Source organism: Coturnix japonica, chromosome 1 (genome assembly GCF_001577835.2).
Source record: "Coturnix japonica isolate 7356 chromosome 1, Coturnix japonica 2.1, whole genome shotgun sequence".
Lineage (NCBI taxonomy): Eukaryota > Metazoa > Chordata > Aves > Galliformes > Phasianidae > Coturnix > Coturnix japonica.
Window position 1 is genome coordinate 6,269,114 of NC_029516.1, and position 22,689 is coordinate 6,291,802.

The 22,689-nt window shown below is 44.3% G+C and overlaps 1 protein-coding gene across 7 annotated transcripts in view; it reads right to left on the minus strand.

The window, feature by feature from the left end:
* The window catches only part of FRMD4A (FERM domain containing 4A), a 327,545-nt gene that overhangs the window by 142,464 nt on the left and 162,392 nt on the right, over positions 1-22,689 (minus strand). The window contains exon 1 of one of the 7 annotated variants that reach the window (XM_015872566.2): positions 14,294-14,851. The exons of 5 other annotated variants lie outside the window; for them this stretch is intronic. In XM_015872566.2, the coding sequence (XP_015728052.1) occupies positions 14,294-14,452 (159 nt within the window). In that variant the 5' untranslated portion in view covers positions 14,453-14,851. Of the gene's footprint in view, positions 1-14,293; positions 14,854-22,689 lie in introns of those variants that run through there. One more of the 7 variants, XM_015872657.2, reaches the window with a different exon arrangement.

A 22,689-nucleotide genomic window follows, 5' to 3' on the forward strand; every position in this document is an offset into this window, starting at 1 on the left:
TTTCTGGAGACCTGTGGAAAACCTGTTCTTTGAGGAATGACACCCCCAGACAGTGTGTTTTCCTGGGGCTTGGGAGGAGCACATCTCAAAATGACATTATTGTGTTCCCTCTGAATTGTTGGCCTTTGCAGTGTTTGGATTTCCTGGTGACTCCATTGTGAAGGGCCCTATTCACTCTGTTGTGTTTACCCAGCTGTAGGACCCTCATTGGGGCTGCCATGCACACGGATCGGATGCAGCATCATGGTTTGTGGGAAAGGGAAAAGCAGTAATTCAAGGAGGGTAAAAACCTAGAAACAAGTCCTGTTGGAAATGCTGTGTTTACCGTGCAACAGCTACATGGCTACATGTGTGAGGTGGCCTCATCCCTTGGCTGGGAAAGAGCAGGTGCTGCTTTTGGGATCAGTGCATTCAATGGTCCAGTGTTACCTTCTCAAGGCAAAAACTGGTGGAAAAAACAGGCTGGTAGCTCCAGAAAATATGTTATTGCTTCGGAATTCGGATGATTTACTAGATTTTCCTGATTGAAAGGAATGGAGCATTGGGGTTGGTATTCCCAGCCAGTGTTTAGAGGAAGATTTCTGCAGAAGCACTGAGGGGACATGGTTAATGGGCATGGTGGGGATGGGCTGATGGTTACTGTAGACGATCTTAGTGGTCTTCTCCAACCTTCACAAGTCTGTGATTCTATGAAATCAGGAACAGATATCCATCTAAACCCTCAACTTGTATGGGGCAAAATCATTGAACACTCACTTGCAGGTAAATGGCAGCTTATAAACAGGAGCAGCTTCCAGCTGAGGTCTAGGAGGAAGGCTGAAAGTCCTTTCCCTGGCTTCCCTCATGCAGAGAGACTCAAATGAGAAGGATCAAATCCATTTAAAACCCAGCTGCTTGGATTGTGGGAAAATCTGTGGGGTGGAGTATGGGGAAATCCCACAGATCTGGATTTCTTCTAATTCACTGTGCTTTATGCAGCCTCATCTTTGCCAAAAGGTGACAAAATTCCCATCTCAGCATTGTGTTCATCTCAGATAGACACAGGGAAACACCAGCAATGTACAGTAACAGCTTTCTCTTAAAAGAGAGACCAAGGGAGAGAAACAGTAGTAATAATAAAAGAGGACAAAGACACACTCAGCCTCTAAGGCTTATAAAAAGCAGCTTAGCCTTCAATAAGCAATTCTTTGAGAAGAAATTAATGGGAAAGGTTACAAACCCTCTCTTGAGCAGAGCCTGTCAGACTGCTCTTTCACATCATTACTGAGAACGGAACAAGTCTGTGGCATTTCTTTTCATTTCGGATGCCTGAAAGGTTGTGTTACTCACTGGACCTTGAATTTTTTCCTCTCCCCTTTTGCACAATGCTCTGAGAATTTCCTCACGCGTGATTCAGTGGGCAACTTGCACTAAGCCCAACTTGCACACCCTGTGGAGCAAGCAAGGCTGCTCTCCACTTCTCACCCCTAAAAGCCCTATTTCTCACAACCTGAGCTTTCTTTCCAAGAAGAAAGACAGGAAAAAAAATGGGAAAAATCAGGGCTGCTCATCAGCAGTGTGCCTTCGACCATAGTGATGTGCTCACAGCTGATGGCAGATAGGGTTAAAAACAGGATGGGGACACAGATGCCATATTTTGCAAGTGCTTTCCAAATGTGGGATTGCCCTTATGTAGCCATGCTCAGTCACTAGGTGGTACTGTGCATCATGGCTTCATGCCTGTGTCTATTTCCCAGCATCTGTGCTTGTCCATCCCCTGTGTTAGAGGTTGTGCTGGTAAATACTGTGCTTTGAAAGAGGGAGCCCATTGTCCACGTCCCCTCATGTACTCCTGGCTTCACACACAGAAAGGCTGAAGGCAATAAAACACTTCTGACCACTGGTGTTCAGTGTTGGTGCCTGATTGGAGCTTCTGCTGTCTAACAGCACATGCTCAGTGCTGCCTTGCTGAGCCCTTTGGTGATGGGCTGTAATAGCTTTCATCTCCAGATGCTTTTTCCTTTCCAGGTGTGAAAGGAAAAGAAAACCCAAACAAACCAAGGACAGTTCTATAATACAAGGAAAGAAATAAAAGATGCCTGATTCTTGTAATAAAACCTTTGGCTCTTTGAAAGATCTTGATCAGCCTGATTTCACCACAGGTCTTCAAATCTCCTCTACATGCCACTAGCCAGCACACCAGGGACACTTGTAACACTGTCCTTGCCTAGTGCAGAGTGAAAGGGGTTGAAGACCAAGGTAAACAACAAGAAGGGCTGTCATGCTTCTGGTATGTCAGCCCGTTGTGTCCAAACCTTCTCTTTCATGTGCAGGACTTGAGCCTGTGACATTATATTGCACATATGAACTGTGCTCTCACACAGAGAGCATTAATAACTCTATTATGCTTATTGTAGCAAGTATAAAAGTTTACACTGTTATAAATTCAGATAGACCTGAACAGATCCTATGAGATGAGGAAACACTGATGTGCAGGAGACAAAGATCATTTAAGACCTGAAGTTCCTACAGTCCTCCTAGTAAAGCTGGGTGAAGAGCTCACAGTAGCCTAATTTCAGGTCAAAGCAATGGACTCAAGGCAATCTCACCTGTCAGACTAAAAACATTGCTAATTTCTGCCTTTTCCCTCCTCTCTCTAAAATGAAGCAGCTTATCCAGCACTTCCCAGAATTCCATTACTCCCTAGAGGCCTCATCCAGTCCAAAAGAGCATCAGAAAAAGCCCATCTGATCTCAAGTTCCAATCTGCCTCCAAACTTCATGCTGCTGCGATGCTACTCATTTATTTTCATAGCCACAAAACTGTCAAGTGATTTGTGATTCTACAGATTTCCCAAACTGACAAATAACCCAGCAAAATTATTTTGGGATGTTTTTGTTTTTTCTTTCCGAGAGCGTTTCAATTTGCGTTAAGACCTTCTGGGTATTTCGATGTAAAAAGAGATGTGTATTATGGGTATCAAATATAGGTCAGCAAAGACTAAGATAGGAGTCTTCTTCAAAGGGTCGTGTGCTCCACAGCTGCTGGAGCACAATGCTCAATCAGCTGCACCCACTCCTAGGGTGCACCATGGACATATGAAGCAGCACTTGGCATCCTAAGTGGCATTTGGCTTTTGCCTCTGAGAAGCTAGAAGCAGTGTCATCTGCAAGCACTTCAATTTGCTTATGAACAGGAGATAGAGTGGATATAGACGTATAGCCCTATATATATATATGATCCATCCTGACAAGAACAGCTAGAACAAAAGATACTCAAAACCAAGGGAAGAAACAGAAGATGGGCTGAATTTGGTAGATGACATTTCAGGGACAGTGGAACTTTTCAGCATCAAAGTTTGGTCATCATTTTGGGTCTGTAACCCTGCCCAGATCCTATACTATATAGTCAGGAGTCTGGTGGCAACAGATGCTTTTTTTCAGGACAAAATCAAATAAGCAATAGTGTTTAAGAATGACAGAGAAAATCCCAAGAAGCCATCCAGATACAGTCAACACTAAAACACAGTGAATTTTCAAGGCACAAGGGCAAATGTACCAACTGAGAAATACTATGGTTAGACAACATTAACAACAGTGAGTCTTCGGGGATCTGCAAGGTGTTTGGAGCCCTGTCAGAGGAGGAGGAGGAGTTTCTTGAACAGCTTCCAGGATAATGAGACCCACCGAGAGTTGGGTTTGTGAAATGAAAAGGGGTGAGGTAAACCAGCGGTTATCAACTCCAACAGAAATTAGCACTGCCCACCTTTGAGCATTAGCAAGCCATTTCCATGCTATGTATGTATTCCCTGCTGCATTTTCCTGGCTGGGTTTCAGTTGCTTTCATCCCTCCCAAATCTAACAAAAAAAAAAAGAGAGGGAGTTCTAACATCTATTACTCCTTTTCTATCCATAGCTAATGGATAACACATCACTCACGTTAATAAATGATAGGTACCAGTTTAACCTGAAAGCAGAACAGGACAAAGAATCTGGGACAATCTCCTCAGACCTCTGCAAGGTAGATGAGTCCATCCCTATAGGTCACTCCTGGCTATTGCCAGCACTGGTGGTAGAGACCTGTGATCTATTTTGTGTATCAACTGTAGTGACCCAATGTGATGAGATGAATCAGAAGAACCAGGGATGGAGGTGGATAACTTTTACTTAGAGCCAGTGCTGATCACCACCGCTTGAAACAGGTCACAGCTTAACCACTCCTGGCTGGGTCAGTGCTCATCAGAACTCATGGTGGGGTTTGTTTGAGTTGGAAGGGACCCTTAAAGGCCATCAAATCTCACTCCCCTGCAATGCTATGGCTTATCACTGTGATGTGACTCCTTGGCAATATCAATGGTAATTCACACATGGACATACAACAAACTCCTCCCTGCACAGAGGTGTAAGTCAAGGGGAGGGCAGCGCCTTCAGTTCTGGGTGACTCTGAAGCACCCTTTGCTGAAGCAGACACCTGAGAATAACAAAGTGTTGGGATGGGAAAGGCTTTGGTGAGTACATCTGCACAAAGGGCTCCTCAGCCATACTGGGACATCCAGGCTCTGCAGTGTGTGATTATGTACAGAAAAAGCCCCAGGCTGCAGCCCACCCTCCGGTCCCATAGACACTGCTGTTGACACTGGCTCCCTCTCAGGAATTCAGTATTTCAGCTCTGTGCTATATTTAGACTGCTAAGCTATAGATATTTTTAAGGTCATTGGCCTTTGACATGCAAGTGTATTTTCTGGGAGGAAAAAATTCAGCTCTTTGACTAAATGGTGGGAAAATGCAACCCCCAGAAATGTGAAAGTTTCTTAAAACCAGAGCCAGGAGTTAGGAAGTGACCAGGGGAGTCTACATGATAAATGTTGTCTGATGGCTGAGCCAAATGTTGAAGGCAGCCCCATGTCAGGGACCCCGTGTCTGTGTGAGCTGCACTCAGCTGGTTCCTGACACGGTGGACGGGACGCCAGGACAGCTGTTTACATTTCAGCTTTTACCATAAGAGGAAGAGGAGCTGTTAAGAGCTGATTATCTTGGGACAAGGAGGGAAAAGGTTGAAAATGGGACACAATGCGTTACTGAAGCATATTGTCTGCAAAGCAACATCTGGAGTTTCGGGGGGAGGATGGGGGGGGAAAAAAGAATAAAAAAAAATTCCACTTCCAGATTCATGCTCTGAGTGTGTTACAGGATGGGGATCTAAGGGGAGAAGATCTCTGTGAAAACCGCTTGAATGAAAGAATCCCTTTGTAGGAGGTTGAGACTGGGAAATTACAGGAATGTTTGTGATGTGATATAATAGTGGCAATTAAGAGACGTTTCAGATGATGAATGCCTGAGAATATGCGACGCAGCGAGCTTCCCGGAACTACCCTATTCCAAGATGAACAGTGACTCTATTCTCTCTTTAACTAGAAACTTTCCAGCCCCTGTTCTGCATATCCCCCCTTCCTTCTTCCCCACTTCCTCATCCCAATGGCTGCTTGGATATAATCTGCCTGGTGTGAACCTTTGCAGTCTGGTTTTGCAAAATCCCGGACAGATTGCCCAAGGGTTTGTACAGCTGAGTGCTGGCCCTGCAGCTCTCCGGGCTGTTGTCTCAGCTGTGACCACAAGTGTGAGGACCTGCCTGACTCTCTCAGCTCCTATGGGGCTATAAAGACCATTCAAAATGTTAAAAAAATAAAGAAAAAGCAGAGGTCAACCCAAGTACAGCTGCTTGCAACAAGAATGCCCATGGTGGAAGGCTTCCTTGGCGCAGTGACCGGCACAAGTTTCTCACCCAGTGGTGCCTGCAGGTTGTGCAATGCTGCAGACCTCGTGTGACTCCCACCAGGTGCCGGATGGATGCTAAGCCCCAATGGGGTGGCAGATGGAAGTTTGCAAAGCAGAGGAATTTGACCTTGGATAACATTTTGCATTTGAGTCTTAGCACTGGCTGTCTTGTGAAGGCCTTTGCTGGGAGTGGGAGAGAAGAGTACACTTTGTCAGCTGGTTTGGAGTCCTCAGTGGACTCACATAGTTAAAATAATACCTCCCAGACTGAAAGAGGAGGGAGTTAAAAAAAGTCAGGGTTTGAAATCCCGTGATTATTTCCCTCCAGCTTGGTTCCATAAGCTTCCAATTTAGGAAAATGACAGCCCTCCTCTGCTGTGAGCCCACGTGAGCACTCACAGTGCATAGTAGATTTAATTAAAAAACATCAGAGTTTAATCAAAATGAATGGACACTAGAAACGACTCTTTAAACTACAGAAGCAATTCGTGTGCAGATGTCGGCAAAAGGGTTGCTGAAACCACTTGTGGTTAATATCTTCCTTGGCCCAAGCTGAGAGGGAGGAATGGAGAGAGTGAGGAAAGGGAAAGGAGGAGACAAACCCTGACTTCATAGTGCATTATGGAATTGATGCCACAGTGGGATTACAAGTTCTTGCTCTGTTCTTTTTTTAATTGTTATTTTTCCTTTTGCTCACCATCACAAGAGTGGCACAGTCCAGTTCCACCTTAGCTCCCTAAGAACATCCTAAAGAAATGGCACCCCACTGCACAGAGCTATGAAGGCATTTTGCAATGAGAAGGAAAAGGCAGATTTTCCCCATGATCATTTTAGTTTGCACAAGAGAAGAAGCACACAAGAACTTGATGAAAGTGGACCCTGACTCCAGTGTTCAGGAGGGATTTCTTTCTTTGGAAAAATAACACAGCAAAAGGGGTAGAACCAAACAAAATTTCTTTAGGCAAATCCCTCACTGTTCTCTTTTACTTCAGAGAAGTGAACTGTTCACAAATATGTCTCTTGGGAAGGCAACCAAAAGTGCCTGTTCCTTGGAAAAGATCACTAAGGTCGCTGAGTCCAACCACAAACCCACCACCACCATGCCCACTAACCATGTCCTTCAGTGCCCTTTTCTTGAACACCCCCAAGGGTGGTGACTCCACCACCTCCCTGGGCAGTCTATGCCAATGCCTGAACGCTCTTTTAGAGAAGAAATTTTTCATAATATTCAGAATATTTTCCTAGTATTCCTCTCAGTTTGGGTGGGTTTGTACTCCTTGCATAGAGCACAGTTTTCATCTCTTGAAGCAAAGAGCAAAGGCAGGGCAGGAACATCCATGTGAACTTTGGTTTAGATTCAAAACCATCCCTATGTGGAAATAACTCATATCACTTGTGTCTGCAGCTGAGCTGGTGTCTTGTGTAAGCTGAGTTGGTTATCTTAAACCATATGTTAGTGGGCTAGAATTAGCACCATGAAAGACTATGCCCATGTTCATAACCAGATGTGGTGAGGCTCCCTTCTCAAGAGCAGAGTAGTGCTGGAGATTGAATGTTTCTTTCAGAGGCAGGTTGGAAAAATCTATGTAGGAGCAAACCAATGCCAAGTACTTCTAATTTAAGAGACTGCTATTTCTTGAGTGAAAAACCTCAGTCATGAGATCTGACCACTCGCTCTCCTCTCACAGCAACCCCAAGGAGATTTAATGACTCAGATTCAAACATTGCCTAGCAAACCCCTGGTGTCCTGTTTCTGGACTGGACTGTTATCACTCCTTTGCATAACGCAGTGTGGGATGAAGACTGGATCTGAACAGGCTGATTTGACGTACTTGGGGTCATTAGCACTCATGACTAATTGGATGCTTTGTAGCATTAACATTTTGACCTCCTCTCCAAGGACAGCAATGGGCTTCATGGGGCTCCTATGCAGCACACAGTGGGGCTGGTGGCAGTGCCAGGGATCCTGCCAGACTGCCTCAGTCCTTGCCAGCTCTACAAGGGCAGCAGACAGCTGCATCAGATGCTGAATGTATTTTTTAATGCAGTGTAAAAATGTCTGGGATGGCAACCTGGTGAACATTTCTTGTGCTTTCTCCATACACACCTTAAGTAGAAACAGCTTGGATTTCCTCCACAGGCTGATTTCTTTTTCTTTTCCTTTTCCTTTTTTTTTTCTTTATTTTTTTCCTCTTTTTGTATATGTTTCCTGGCAAAGGTGAATTTTTAACATTTATATTTTATCTCCCCTCCGTGCCCGTCTAACCTCCTTTGCTTCTGCCTATAACAAAAATGGGGTGAGAAACTCCATAAGCCAAAAGCTCTCAGCAGCTTTCAGAAACATGTGAGTCTCATTAGCCCTTTCTGATTTCTTTTTTCCTCTCTTTGTGTGTCTCTGTGTGTGTGATTACTGTTGGTTGCTTTTGTTTTCTTTAAGGGAAGAAGTTCAAGACTCACAAATGCTTAAATATGTAGCAACAAAGTTTGAGAACTCTCAAAGGCAACTCCAAAGCCTTCACACCTGCCTCCCACTAAAACTACCCCACTGAAACCCCCCCTGCTCAGAACCAGACGAGGAAGCGTTTGGGTTTGCTGGCTTCAGAAGTGTTGCTCCCCAAAGCCTCAGCTACGAGCTGAGCCCTGCATATGGTTTTAGCTATCTAGCTGTGAATTTTGCTGGCTCTTTCCTCCTGCCCACCTAACGCTCTTGTACACCTAATCCTCTATTTCCTCAGCTTTCATCATGCTTGGAGCTGACTAGATTAATGGGAAATGCTAATATGTCAGGCCTGAAAGGAAAGCAAAGAGCCGGCTGTGTTTGAATTCCACATTAATCTACTTGGTGATGAAGCTATAAATCAGAACCTGGAAGTTTTACCAATCTGAAATGATGTGTTTAACATTTCAGCTCTTTCCTTCCTCCCTATTGCCCAGCATTGATTTGCACTGCCATTTACGGCAGCATGGCAGGCGTGCAAATGCCATCTTTGCTTCTGAATCCCTAACTGCTTACACATAGAGAGTAAGAAGTCCTCAAGGAGAGATGGATGAAAATGACACTGAAACAACTGATTTTCACAGACATTACCCATATGAGAGGAAACATCACATTCTTGATAGGACACAGGAAGTTGTCAGTTCCCAGAGAAAGGACAGAAGGGTTTTGTGCTGAAGTGCAACATCTTTCCATAGCTGGCTGCTTTAGTAGGTTCAAGTGTGCTTGCCATTTCAACTTCAGAAAGATGCCAAAACAAATGGAGTTATTCAGTGCTCCCTATAGGTCTACTATAGCTCTCCACATACGGAGGGACAGCTGAGTGAGAAGGATGCTGGTAGACACAAGCTGGGCATCCTCCACTGGTGGAGCAAGGAAAGAAGAAACATAAGTCTGTCTTCTGCGCTTTGATATCTTTCATTTCTGGTCTAAGAGGAACAGAGTGCTAAAACAATGCAAAAACGCCTTCATCTGCTCCATTTGTTCCTGCAGAACATTCTCCATCCCATTTTAGACCTTTATTCTCCTGCCAATATGGCAAAAAACAGACTCACTTTCTTATCACCTTCATTCAATCCCTGAATGCTACAGCCCATCTCCCCTCTTTATTCCATTACCTGTATGGGGAGCAGTGAGGTGTTGAAGGCAATTCTTTGCTTGTGCCTACAGCCCCAAATGAGTAATTTAGGCTACTTTTCAGATTCTACAGCAGTATTATGGACATGATGTTACTTAACTTCCTTTGCAAAGTAGTTGAAGCTGAATGATCTTTAAGGTCCCTTCCAATCTAAGCCATTCTGTGACAAAATGCACTATATAAAAATTCACAGTATTGCTGTTTGCAGCGTGTAAGGAATTAAAGGCCATGAGGTTTGGTATTGCAAGTCCTTCAGAGACTGCTCTGCACCTCAGGTCTGCCTGGGACTTGGTGGGAATGGCTTTGTGGGATTTAAAGCAGAAAGCTGCATAAACACACTTTTACTGTAGACGTGGGTCCTGCTCTGCCTAATGTTTTTTGACACTGCACAGGCACAGCCAGTAAACTAAAACATTTGTTGATGGATTTGGAGATTAAATAAATAGTGAAATATCTCCAGGATGTTAAAATATAGTACAGACTGCCTACCAAGCAACAAAACAGCCCTCCCCCAGAAGTTCCTGAAAATGGAATATTTATGCAGAATTTCCACTGTGTGAGTTCACAGGGCAATTTTTAGTAGGTCAGAGCAGTCAGACGTCTTCTGGGCACTGGTAAAAATACATCCAGCAGCTCAGAGACTTCTCGCACAACTGACAGTCTGAAAGCTTTGACTGGAAGTTTATTCTTTGCTAATCTCCTTTCTTAAATGGATTACAATCACACAGTCTGAAAGCCACGTGGCAGATCACAAAACAAAATTAAAGTACAGCAAGCATTCATTGCAACTGACGTATGGTGAATATTAGCCCAAAGGAAACAGAGTGGACTTTCAAGACTCAAGGTATTTGCTCACACAGAGTAGCCAAATGCATCCCTGGGATTGCAAGAGACTTGCAGAAGGATTTACTTGCAGGGAAGAGAAATGCAGTCTGATACAGCCGATGGTGCTTTGCCTTGGGGCTTCTAGTTCTTAGGTGTCTTGAGTACCACAGCATCACTTAAAGACAATGAGAAATGGATTTACTCAGCATCTCTGAAAGTCAAATCCAGTCTGGAGACTAAGAATGAAGGAAGAATTTTTGATCATTTCCAACTTTCTTGTAACTACTGTTCATGGCCTGAGCTTCTTCAGACTCCTGATTGCCACGTCAGTTTGGATTTTAAGGCTGAAATCTCAGGTGGAGAGGATGGAGTCCTGATCAGCATGCCCAACATCACCCCAGAATTACTATTCCATCTACCTCTGCTAATGCATCTCCACTGATTTCCCAAGGGCCGGGAAAACAAAGTCTCACCTGTCAGGAGCAAAGGAAGTTACAGTGATTATGCAGAAGTCTGGAGCTTCTTTCTTTTTCTTTTCTTTTTTTTTCCTGTCTTTTCTTTTTTTTTGCCCTCAAAAACCTTTTGTCTGCTGCATCTGGGCCATGCTCTCCATACGGTAATTGACTTTGTTTTCATGTAATTCATAGACAAGGATTAGCAACCCCATGGATATTCATGGTTTGTGTGGTTGGGGATACAGTCAAGAGAAAGGATACCAAAATTTCCTCAACTCTGCAGAAGCCCCAGGAGTCATGATCCTGTTTGGCAGTGCAAAGGATAACCGCAGTGCTCTTCAGTGCAGTGCACATACCAGTATGCATCCTGCAGTCATTTCCCCTGTGCTGCCATGAAACCCTCCAAGATCTTCAAATATTTGCAAAGAGATTGAGGGGAAAGCAAAAGTTTTAATGTTTCCCATTTCTAATGTTTCTAAACCAGCTATGACTGCTGCACATACAAGATCTTCATCATGGTCTGAATGGGTCAGTCCGAGGCATGGAAATGTGGATATTGCTCAAAGTATGGTATGAGCATCTAAGCATGGGCAGTGACTGTGAGATCTCTGGGTTTTCTCTCTTTGGGAATGATGGACAATTTGTTAGGGTGAACTTGAGCACCTGAGCTTTCTAACATCATTTGGGGTGGGAAATCCCACTTCTTTTGTGAAGATCTGCACAGTTATTCTACAGAACCTGTGCAGTAAATCTAGGTCTCATGAAGGTGCAGGAGATACAAGCTATGTATGGATGGTCTCTGACACAGATAACTGCAGATCTGTATCAGTAAAGAAAAGCACTGAAGAAGCCATCAGGACCAGATGCAGCCCCATGTCCTGCTCAGCCCCCTGCACTGCAGATCCACGCCAGTCCCAATGCTCAGATCCATATGAAGTCACACACTTTTCCCTTTTGCCTGCCCCCATCCTTAAGATCCTTTCCAACCCAAAAAGCTATTTGAAGTAAGTGACTCTGGAAGCAGAGACACACTGTTAGGTGATTAAAAAGCATAAAAAATAGTGATATACTTTCTCTCTCTCTCTCTTTTTTTTTGCATATGTGATTACTTTTCTTAATTTTACAACATTAATGTTTCTTTTAGGGACATTTTAGTTCTGGAAGAGGTCCTACAAGCAGATCTATGTTCTGCTCTCAAGATGCTGTAGCAGCAGGGATTAAAATATCACAGCGACAGGAATAGCGCAGTCAAGAGATTATTTGCTCATCTAAACAATAAACAGAGTAAGAACTCTCTGTCTCTGGGTAGGAAGTTATTAAACTGTCAGGCTGTGTCCAGTCAGTATTCAACTAAAATACTGTCAGCATTTAAACTGGAGGATGCTGGCTACTGGAGGATATGTTAGGATTAACATACAAACATTTGCTATCAGCTCATCCTGGCTGCTACTAATACTATTATTACTTCTTGCTTTCTGTGGAGATGATCTGTGAGATGCTATTCCCAAGCAAACCTTTATCCAGCAGTGACTCTCCTGCTGCCAGACCCACCATTTCTGGTCCTCTCCAAGGAGATGGAAGTTCACTGGCACTGACAAATAGGGTGACATGGTTTTAACAAGCTTTTGCAGACGTTCACTGCAATGGGAGATGAGCAGCTATTCAAGCAGGTTTTTGTCTCACCATGCCTTATGAGTGTCAGCCTGCACTGATGCTCTTATATGTGTGAGGTGAAGCCTGGTGGCTCTGGGGAAGGGGGCTAACATGCTATGAATGTGACATAATGCCATGGGGGACAGTGGAAGGCATGTGCACTTTGTAATGGAAAAAGTGCACTCAGAATCATAGAATCACAGAATCACAGACTCATTGAGATTGGAAAGATCACTAGGATCATCTAGTCCAACAATCAACCTACCCCCACCATGCCCACTAACCATGGCCCTCAGTGCCACATGTACTCTTTCCTTGAACACCTCCAGGGACAGTGACCCCACCACCTCCCTGGGCAGCCTGTTCCAATACTTGACTGCTCTTTTGGAGAAGAAATTTGTCCTCCCTTGAGGACATTACTCCTGGTTATTTGTTGACCCCATCAGGTAACAGCCCTGATCCCAGGAGAGTTAACACACTTCTATGGGCAGCAGCATCTCCAGTATACCTGTGTTCAGGGTGGATCATAGCCTGAATTTGGATGCATCATGTGGCTACTCCTTAGTTTTTGAGCAAGATTTTACACAGATAGAAGTAAAAGGGGATTCAACACTGAGCTCTCTTCCTTCCCCATTTCCGTGCCTGTGCCAGTTCTTGTGAAGCCATCATTTAATACATCCTGTGTTTTCAGTTGCAAGTTGTGCCCAGGGCCATCAGGATGAACACTGGCACAGAAGGTAGTTCTAGGTAAAGAGTTAATGCTGTTGGGAGCAGACATCTCCAGGACAAATTAATACCTAAAATAAACACACTGTCCACGCCTGCTGAACTCCAAAGATGGCGATAAAATCTATTCTTGAAGTCTGCAGTAACCAAAGTGTGTTTTGAAGCTGGTTCAAAGTTTGCTGAAATTGCTCTGAGACATCCCCTGGTCTCCCTCTATGCAACACGAACAGTTTCTCCAGGCTTTTAATCTATCCTTTTCTGTGTAACTTGGCTTTACACATGGAGACTTCCAGAGCACAGGAAAAGCAAAACACCAAGCAAATGGGAGTAGCAGAAAATGCCTTTTCCAAACGCAAACACTGATCAGTCAATCCAACATCCCACATTAGCCAAACCAGTGAAGCTGATAAATATTGTAATGGGTTTGTCCCTGCAGCAGAATACACATCTAGCCCCAGTTGTCTGAGGCTGATTAGAAAAGCAGATGAGCTGAACACTGGTTGGCTTAAAGCAAAATTTCAACCTGGGCTCACCTAGGGACTGAAATAAGAGCTGCTGTTCATCTAGGCATCCAGTTCTAACACCTTCTCTGTGATGATTATTCAAAGGATTTAACCCAGTTTAGCCAGTCACAGCAACAAGCACAGCTTATTATAGCTGCTTGGTTCTACAGAGAAGTCAGCTGAATAAACCCCAGACCTCCATGTCCATCATTCAGAGCAGCAGTGGAGAAGGCAGCCTGTGCCACGTAACACATTTACTGGGTAAAACAAAAGGGTTAGGCAATGAAACGCCTCAGACTTTGCTGACTGAAGGCATTGCATAAGTCACATAGGGATAACCAGTGCCTCTGCATTTAGAACTGTCGCGATTGCCCATTTTCCACCAGCAGATTACATGTCTCTAGGTGTGCTTTCCTTCAAACAGGTTATAAATTACTTCCTTGCCATCACAGAGGCAGCTTGAGAACACAGCACAGCTAAGGATGGTCGTATGTAGAAGCGTAAAGCTTAACAAGTATGGGAGATAAGCAGAGTGAGCCTTAATTCACAGTTTCTTCTCCACTTCAGGAAACCCCACCATCATTCTCCAACCCTACAATTCCCCTCTTGGGTCTTACCCACATGTGTCTCCTCTGCCCCATTACCTGCAGTGCTGGGAGCAAGATGAGACCCTGTGCAGCTCCCCAGGAGGTTCCCCTCTGCAGCACTAAGGTCTGAAGGTCTGGCCTGGTGTATTAAAACCCTACCTGATAAACGGCTCTGGAAATGCACCATGGCTTCAGCATGAGCTGCAGGACCCTCAGATTCCCGAAGCGGCAAGTCCTCAGAGCCCGGGATGTCAAGCTCCACACCAGGCTGTCCCAGCTGTACAGCAGATCCTCAAAGCCAAAGAGCACAGCAGCCATGCCAGCTCTCTGCAGTAAATGCCCAGCTCCCTGTTTGGAGGCAATCCCCAGGCACCTTATGAACTGCAAGGTTAAAGAGTCACTGCAATTTCCACCAAAGAAAAAGAAGAAAAGAAAGGGGGAAAAAAAAAAAGAAAAAAAGAAAAAAGGCCAACACTAAAAAATGCTCCAAAACAACCACCAAACCAAATCCAACAAAAACCAGCAGTCAAAATAAAGTGTTTAGGGATGTGCCTTTCTCTCTTCGTGCACACCCTTCAGGATGCGGTTTCTCTCTGTGTGTATCTTCTCGAGGCGAATTTTGCTGCACCGAGGGACGAGCAGGGAGGAGATAAAAACACCTCTCCTGACTTTGGAAGGCAGTTGCATTTCCCTTGCTGAGGGCTTCTTGGTTCCACGGCATCACTTCCCAGCTTTCTGCTGCAGAACCAAGAAGCAAACTCGAATCCAAAGTCATCACTTTGAAAGCTCAGTCCTGGGACTCCATCCAGAGGGAGGAAAAATGCTTGCTCTCCCTCTGCCAACATTCCCAAGACATTCCAGCATTGGGCTTAACTCTTTCAACCACTCCCAAACAACAGCTGAGAAGAACGTTTCGCCACATGCAACATTTCATCCTTTTCTTTTGCACATTGACTAACCATGGATACATTCTGGTCTTTTTTTTTTCCCACCCAACTGTCTCTTTTGGAGCATTTTTAACTCATTTGTATGAGTCCTATATATGAGACTTAGGCAATCCTCTGCAAAGCACCCAGTTTATCCAATAGACAATATCTTGGAAAGTTGCATGGATTAAACAGTATCCATTTAAAATCAGCTCATATGGGAATATTGTTAACCCTTGTTGACTTTGCATTAGTAAGGATGGGTCTCATTATGTACAAGAATGGCAGAATGTCTTTCAGTTCTCTCTGTCTGAGCTGGACAACAAAGTCTATGGATGTGAAGAGACACATCCGCCATCCCTACCTAACATAGAAGATGAGACCAGCTCCATGCTTGCTCCCACAAAGGAGCCTAGAGCAGCTTGTTTGGGTGAACACTTCAGTGCTGCTGACACTTAAGAAGTGGTGAACTGATCAGGTGAGGCTGAAAATAATTTATCAACACACAGGTTTTACAGTGCAATTAAATCATCACAAAATATGTGTGATTAAATCACAACACTTTTCCCAGCTAAATTCTCCTTCTCCCATGCTCCTTCTGCTCCTCCTTCCTATGGGTTTAATGACCAGGTGGAGAAACTAAGGCAGAAGTATTTTTTACCAAAGCCACAGTGCAAACCAACAACCTCAGTGACAGCTGCATGTTTATTTTTCACTCATTATTTCACTCTCCCTTCATAGGAATGTGCAGGAAAATGCAGCAGGATTTGCAGCGAGCAGATGGGAGTCAACTGGGGAAAGCCTACATGGAAACAGTGTTTAGAAGTGTAGGAAATCCCCACGTTGTGTTGAAATCACAGGGGGCATGCAAACAATGTGCCCCTAAAAACATCTGATGGTGATTTCTCATGTAGCAGAGCTGAGGAGTCACCCTTTAGCAAAAGCCACTTTGGTTTCTCTCCATGGGTGGGTAAGGAACAAGGGTATTCATTGCTGTTTGCTTTGCTGTAGGTGGGTCCCAACTTTCTCCCAACCATGGTTTGATCTTTGGGAACTGGAGGACACAAAGGAAGGGGTGCATGACAACCACAGAATGAGGATGCTCATCAGCTCATTGACAGGGAAGTGAAGGGCCAGGAAAACACAGCTGCAAAATTCATATTCTTAGCCTGATTGCTTTTTCAGGACAGTATTTTTAGGGTGGCATCATAAAAATAATAATATTATTTCTTTCAGCCTTGCTAGACACTATTTATTTTGCAAAGTGATATTTTCTCCAATCCCATGTATCTGTTTTCTTGGTGCTCAGCCTTTGCTTTCCCTCTCCCCCAGGTTCATGGAATGGTTTGAGTTGGAAGGGACTCACAAAGGTCATCTGGTCCAACTCCCTCACAATGAACAGGGACACCTACAGTTACATCGGGTTGCTCAGAACTCTGACCAGCCTGACCTTGTGTGTCTCTGGGGATGAAGCATCCACCACCTTTCTGAGCAACCTGTTCCAGCTCTTCACTGTCCTTACTTACAATAACTTTTTTTTGTATATGCAGTCCAAGTCTCCCTGCTTCTAGTTTGAAATCATTTCCCCTTGTCCTGTCATAAAAGAACCCCGCTAGAGAGTCTGTCCCCTTCTTTCCTATAGCCCTGACTCTTTAGATACTGAGAGGATGCTCTTAGGTATCCCCAGAGCCTTCTCTCTTCCATTCCAAACAGCCCCATCATCATCATCATCTCTTCATGATTTCTTTGCCTTCCTGTAAACTAAATAACACACTGCCTCCATAAGGGACCAGGAACTACACAGCCTCATTTGGAAGAGAGATATTTGTTTAATACAGCTTGACTATACAATATTTGCTCTAGGCTATAGCCTGGCGGCTAAGATCTCTGCCAGGGAGCACAAGAAAGAAATGTGTCTGATAAAGGAATACAGGGGGGAAGAAACCATCACAACGACTTGCTCTGGGATGTGATGTAACATCCTTGGTATTCTGAAAGGGGGAGAGCAGGGGAAATGGAGGATATGCCACAGGTTTATATTTAGCCACTCTACATGTGCATCTAGTCCTTCTGTGTGTTCAAAAGGAGCCTTTTGGCCCCTATCCCAACTCGGTAATTACTCAACAGATGAGGGCAGCTCTGAAGAAGCCTTTTCACTCTGCTGATGACATAATCAGACTTTCAGAAAACACTTTCGCCACGTATTTATTTAACTGATAGGCTGGAGCAGAATCCTTTGCAGTCACTTAAGTCTATAGCGGGCATCTGAATGTGTACATTTACCTTCATGATTAGAGCAGATTGTTTGGTTTCCTGCAAGGTTTTCCTGTTAATTAGAAACACACTGTTTTTGAGGGGGCAAAACCTGCCTGAATGTGGATAATCCAGCTGAGCTCTAGGGGAACTGCAGCCAGGGATGTTCCTCAGGCACAGATCTGTCCCCTGCAGACCCCAGCAGCTCCAGGTCTGCCAGAAGCTAAGGGAGAAATTAGTCCTGGGATATTAGACCTTCCAACCTAAGCTGTTCTATGATTCTATGAATCTATAAAATTACTCCTGGTTGCAAACTGTCTTAATGTGAATTCAGCAAAATAAGGCAGCAAAAAAAGCTATTTTTACTCTGTGTGAAGTACAGATACTTGCATTCTCCATAGATCTGTAGGTATTTGCAGGCCTTTCCAACACAGCCCCTCTAATTATGCACTATTTCCCGCTATCTCTGAGAAAACGTCAGGCAAAACAGCTACTACGAAACCTCCCACGTTTTACTGACAGTCCAAAGGCTGTTACTGGGGTGTAAAAATAGCTCCTTACTTTCCATGAAAAGGAAGATTAAAATAAATCAATGAGTAGAACCACCCTGGGCTGCTGTGTTGCACTGTGAGGATGTCACTGAAGGCTGAGGGTGGGCTTCCCAACCCAGCCCCAGCAGTGTGCTCCTTCTCACCGTGGTTCCTTGAAAGCCACCCTGCTATTGATGTAGGTAGACACTGCCTGCATTGAGAGCTCAAGAGACATCTCCATGTTTTTCCTTTAGGCAGATTTCATATTCTGGCCTTGGAAGAAGGAGCTCAGCATTACTCCCCAGTGTGCTCCCTACCCACAGCTTTCCAATGGGTGTGGATGTACTTGGGGGTGTTGACAGACAGACATGCTGGAAGGAGGGCATTTTCCTTTGAGCTTGCTGTAGACACACCAGAAACATCCTGTTTCTGCTTAACATATGGCCCCTACGGTCCCTGCAGCTCCAGGCCAATGTGGTCTTTTAAGTCTTATTTCAAATCCATTATCCTTTTTGATCTTCATTTCTCTATAATGCTAAGAGGATTCATGTTGTTAGATCTTCATGTGTAAAGTTCCCTTTCATGTTCCAGCTTCATGCTTTCTTGTGCTGGAAATGTTTTTCTGAGATGTTTAACTGGTTGCATTTTTCTCCTTGTGCCTTAACAGCACATCATTTTCTTGGCTGACCAGATGGGAACAGGAAGGGAAGATCCACTGTCTCCCAATGTCTCTGTAGGATTCCCGTGTCCTTTCAAAGAACTCTTGGTGGGAGCTTACAGAAGATCTCTTCTGTAACTGCTCTGGATCACAAACTGCAGGAATTTCTAAATAGGTGTTGAACTCCAAATCAATGTGAGAGTCTCAGCCTCTGTATTTACTCTGTCCCCACTCCAGCCACAGCGGTCTCATCTCTCATGTTGGACCTTTTAGGATTCTCCCTCTTTCCTACTACCAGTGGCCTCACTGCTACCCAAGGAGGGACAGTGGAGGGTTTCTGCATTGTGAGGGCTTCTGCACTGTGAGGTTGGTGAAGGACAGCAGGAGCTTCCAGAATGAAAAGTCTGGATAACATCACCTTTATTTCTTGTGGTTTTGCCAGATCTCATCATCTGTTTGTATAGGTAAATGTTAGAAGAATGGGTTTATAGGTATCTTGGCATGGCTTTTTAGTTGAAAGCACAGAACTTCAGGCTTTGAGGACTCTAATAGGCGATATATATAATCCAGGCAAAGGAAACTTACCTAAATTTAAAGAGGGAACGAGAATCAAGTGTGGATGTCCAGATGGGACCTGTTCACAGTTTTGATCAAGTGCCAGTGCCCATTAGAGCAATTAAAAGTAACTTGGCTGACCCTGTAATCATTCTGGGTTACCGTAAGACCTCTGTCTGAATGGGACATGAGAACTGGACAGTGATTGTGCTTGAACATTTGCAGAATTGTACAAAATCACAGAAAACCTCAAGTTGGAAGGGACCCATGAAGATCACTGAGTCCAACTCCTGGCTCCATACAAGACCACCCAACATTCAAACCCTATGTCTGAGAGCATTGTCCAAACGCTTCTCAAACTCCAGCAGCTCAGGGCTGTGCCCACTGCCTTGGGCAGCCTGTTCTATGCCCACCACCCTCTAGTGCAGAACCTTTTCCTGACACCCAACACAACCCTGCCCTGACACAGCTCCATGCCGTTCCCCCAGGTCCCATCACTGTCATAGTGCTCTTCTCTTGAGCTGCAGATCAGTAAGTGACTTGTGGGAGTATTTACCCAAAGATATCCTGCCTGATGGAAAAGTGAGCCACATCTGCACTGCACCTTCTCACCTTCACCCATCACATCCTGCCCTGAACACAAACATAAAGAGCTTCCACCCCGCAGCCCCTTGTCAATGGCAGCCCTAAATCTCTCCTGCAGAGAAAATGCCAGACGCTGAAGGCTGTTCTGCCACTTATATTTTCAGAAGAACATCACTAGCTGGAAACCCTGGCCAATTTCCTCAGATGTTCTCACGAGTCCATCTGGCCCAAAATGTTCCATAATGAAACAAACTGCTGCTTTACAGTGATAATCGAGTGAAAATTTACTATTCCAGTCATCCATCTTGATCATAATATCTCTAAAGCTCTCCGAAAATGTGAAGTGCTCTGGCAGTGCTAGGTATGATGGTTCTGTAAACAGCAGCTCCTCGTGGGTTAGACTGTACGTGTCCTCATTTTAGAGGGATTTTTATTGACTGACAGAGGAGAGTATGTCATATCCTCAAATAATACACATTTCATTTCCTAAAGTAAGCTGTGTTCATGATTTAACAAGGTTTAAAAGTAAGTGAGTCCTATGAAGCCGGGTCCATACTTGTCCCTAATGCTCAAACTGCTGAAGTGATTTCACTTCTACTAAGCAGAAACGTGAGAGAGATTGTGCAGAGATTTGCTATTAATCCTTTTTCTCTGCGAGTACTGCAGTGAATGAGTCTGCGGGAGGGGATGTAGGTCAGAGCAATGTATTAAGTAAATAGTGCAGAACAGCCATGGAAAGTGAATGGCGAGATCTTAAATACGATTATTCACTTTGGAAACCCAAAGCTTATGATTAACTCTAATCCCACTGGGGATGGTAACGTCCTGTGACTGGGGTGTCCAATCAAAGCAGCATGCATTCACACATGCCCGTCACTATAAGGTTTTTCACCATGCTGCTCACTGATCTTGTTTGCCAAAATGCTCAGGAGAGTTATTCTTGGCTGGTAGAAAGGAAAAAGAAAAAAGGAAAACCCCAGCCTGCTTGGGAGGCACATATGAACAGGGGGCAATGAAAAGCTCATCCAGGAGCTGAGCTGCTTTCCTTCCATATTATTCACCAGTGCCTAAAATAGCCTTTGGCAAGGTTCAGGGATGAAAGAATTGAACCTCAGATAAACCTATTTGTGCCCAAGGGGCAGGCACTGAATTTCAGACTAAAGATGGGACACACCTGTGTGTTCACTGGAGTCATGTACCTGTTCAGTGACATTTTTCTTGTTTCTAACTTTTCTTTATCCCTTTAGAGATTAGAACAAGTGTGTATATATATACATATAGGATCCCCTGAACCTATGCAGAATCATAGAATCATGGAACTGGAAGGCCATCTAGTCCAACTCCCCTGAAGTGAATAGGGACACCTACAGCTCCAGCTGGTGCACAGAGCCCTGTCCAGCCTGACCTTAAGTGTCTCCAGGAATGGGGCATCCATCACATCTTTGGGTTTTACTTTGGAACCATTTCTCCTTGTCCTATCACAACAGACCCCGCTAAAGTGTCTGTCCCTTTCTTTCTTACATCATTTCTAATTCACATCACTTCTAATTGTACATCTAGCATATGCTTCCCACTCCTTAGTAGCAAATACTTGACAAGCTGTCAAAAGTCCATGGCCTTGGCTGTAGTTTGGAGGACACATTGCTGCACATTGCAGGTGCTATTTGCCTGGGGGAGAGGATAAATTTGGTGGCTCATAAAAAAACAGTCTGCTATCTTGCCCTGTGGCAAGATGGATAATTTAATGAAGGGCAGTCTTGCTGTCTGTGTACATACAGCACAAATGTCCTGTTTCATTAGAACATTTTCTTACAACTTCTCCTGCAGATATATTTAAGTGGTCTGTCTGATTCAGACCCAGTGGTAACACTCACTGCATTCAGTGACTAATACAAAGTTCTTCCTGTTCACAGACAAGAGCTGAGCGTTTCATTAAAAAGGAGGAGGGCAAAGGGAACATATTTTAGAAAATCAATGGACCAGATTTCATATGTTTGATGTTGCGTGCATGTTGGAAGGCCTGTTCCTGTCTAAGATAAATCACATATATTTAATTTATTCCGAAGCTCCCCATAAATGATCATTTCAAAGAAATGCTTTCTGCTTAGGATGTAATTGTCACTAGGAGAGGACAGATATAATATAAGCTGGTCAAATTTGACCTTCTGAGTAGCAATGAGGAGGGATCTGGTCCTATTCCAGAAAAGACATCAGTTTCCTGAATAACGTAAGATAAGTCAGATCGCTTTATGAGTCTCCATTTCCTCGGCAGATTATTTAACTGACATTTTTTCAGGTGCTACGAAATCTCAGGGGAGATGCATTACATTAAAAAAATAAATATGTGTTCAGCCTGCTGGGAAGCCAAATGGTCACATTCCACAGAAATGCTTAAGGTATTTTGGATCGATAACAGAATCTATGTGTTGAAAGATCCTACGGCAATTGTCAAACCACGGGTGAATAAATGTTCCCTGAGGTGAAGAATGACTACGTACACGTATGTTCCCTGTGGGAGCAGCACTCTGTATACACAGGTGGTGCTAAAAGTGCACAGGGAGTGTGCTGTGGAGGGGCTGTGGAGTACAGAGCTCCCAGAGGAAACCATGGGCTGAGCTGTTAACACCACCAAGCACAATGCCTGCACAATCATTCACGGCATCTACGTGGGGCTGGCTCACTGGTTGTCTCTGTTACCACAGAACAATTAATCTGCAGATGGGAAACTTGAGAGTCAGCATAGGGGGATTACTATACTACAAGAGATCTCCATGCTGAGAACATTTCCCCAGCTGGGACCAGTCAGACCTTCTCAGTAGAGTATGAGAGTTGACCTCTACCCTGTTTGCTCCCAAAACACAGACCCCTGTTGCTCCCGCTAATGGAAAATCTCCATTTGCGTTGTAGGACAGCACTGGATCCATGCCACCTAAAGTGATAATGCATGCACAGTTGACAGAAGATGATAACTTGCACTTCTGCTGCTGCTCAGCTTTAAACCCTGTGCAAACAGCATTTCCTATTGTCTCATGATGCTCTGAGAGATTT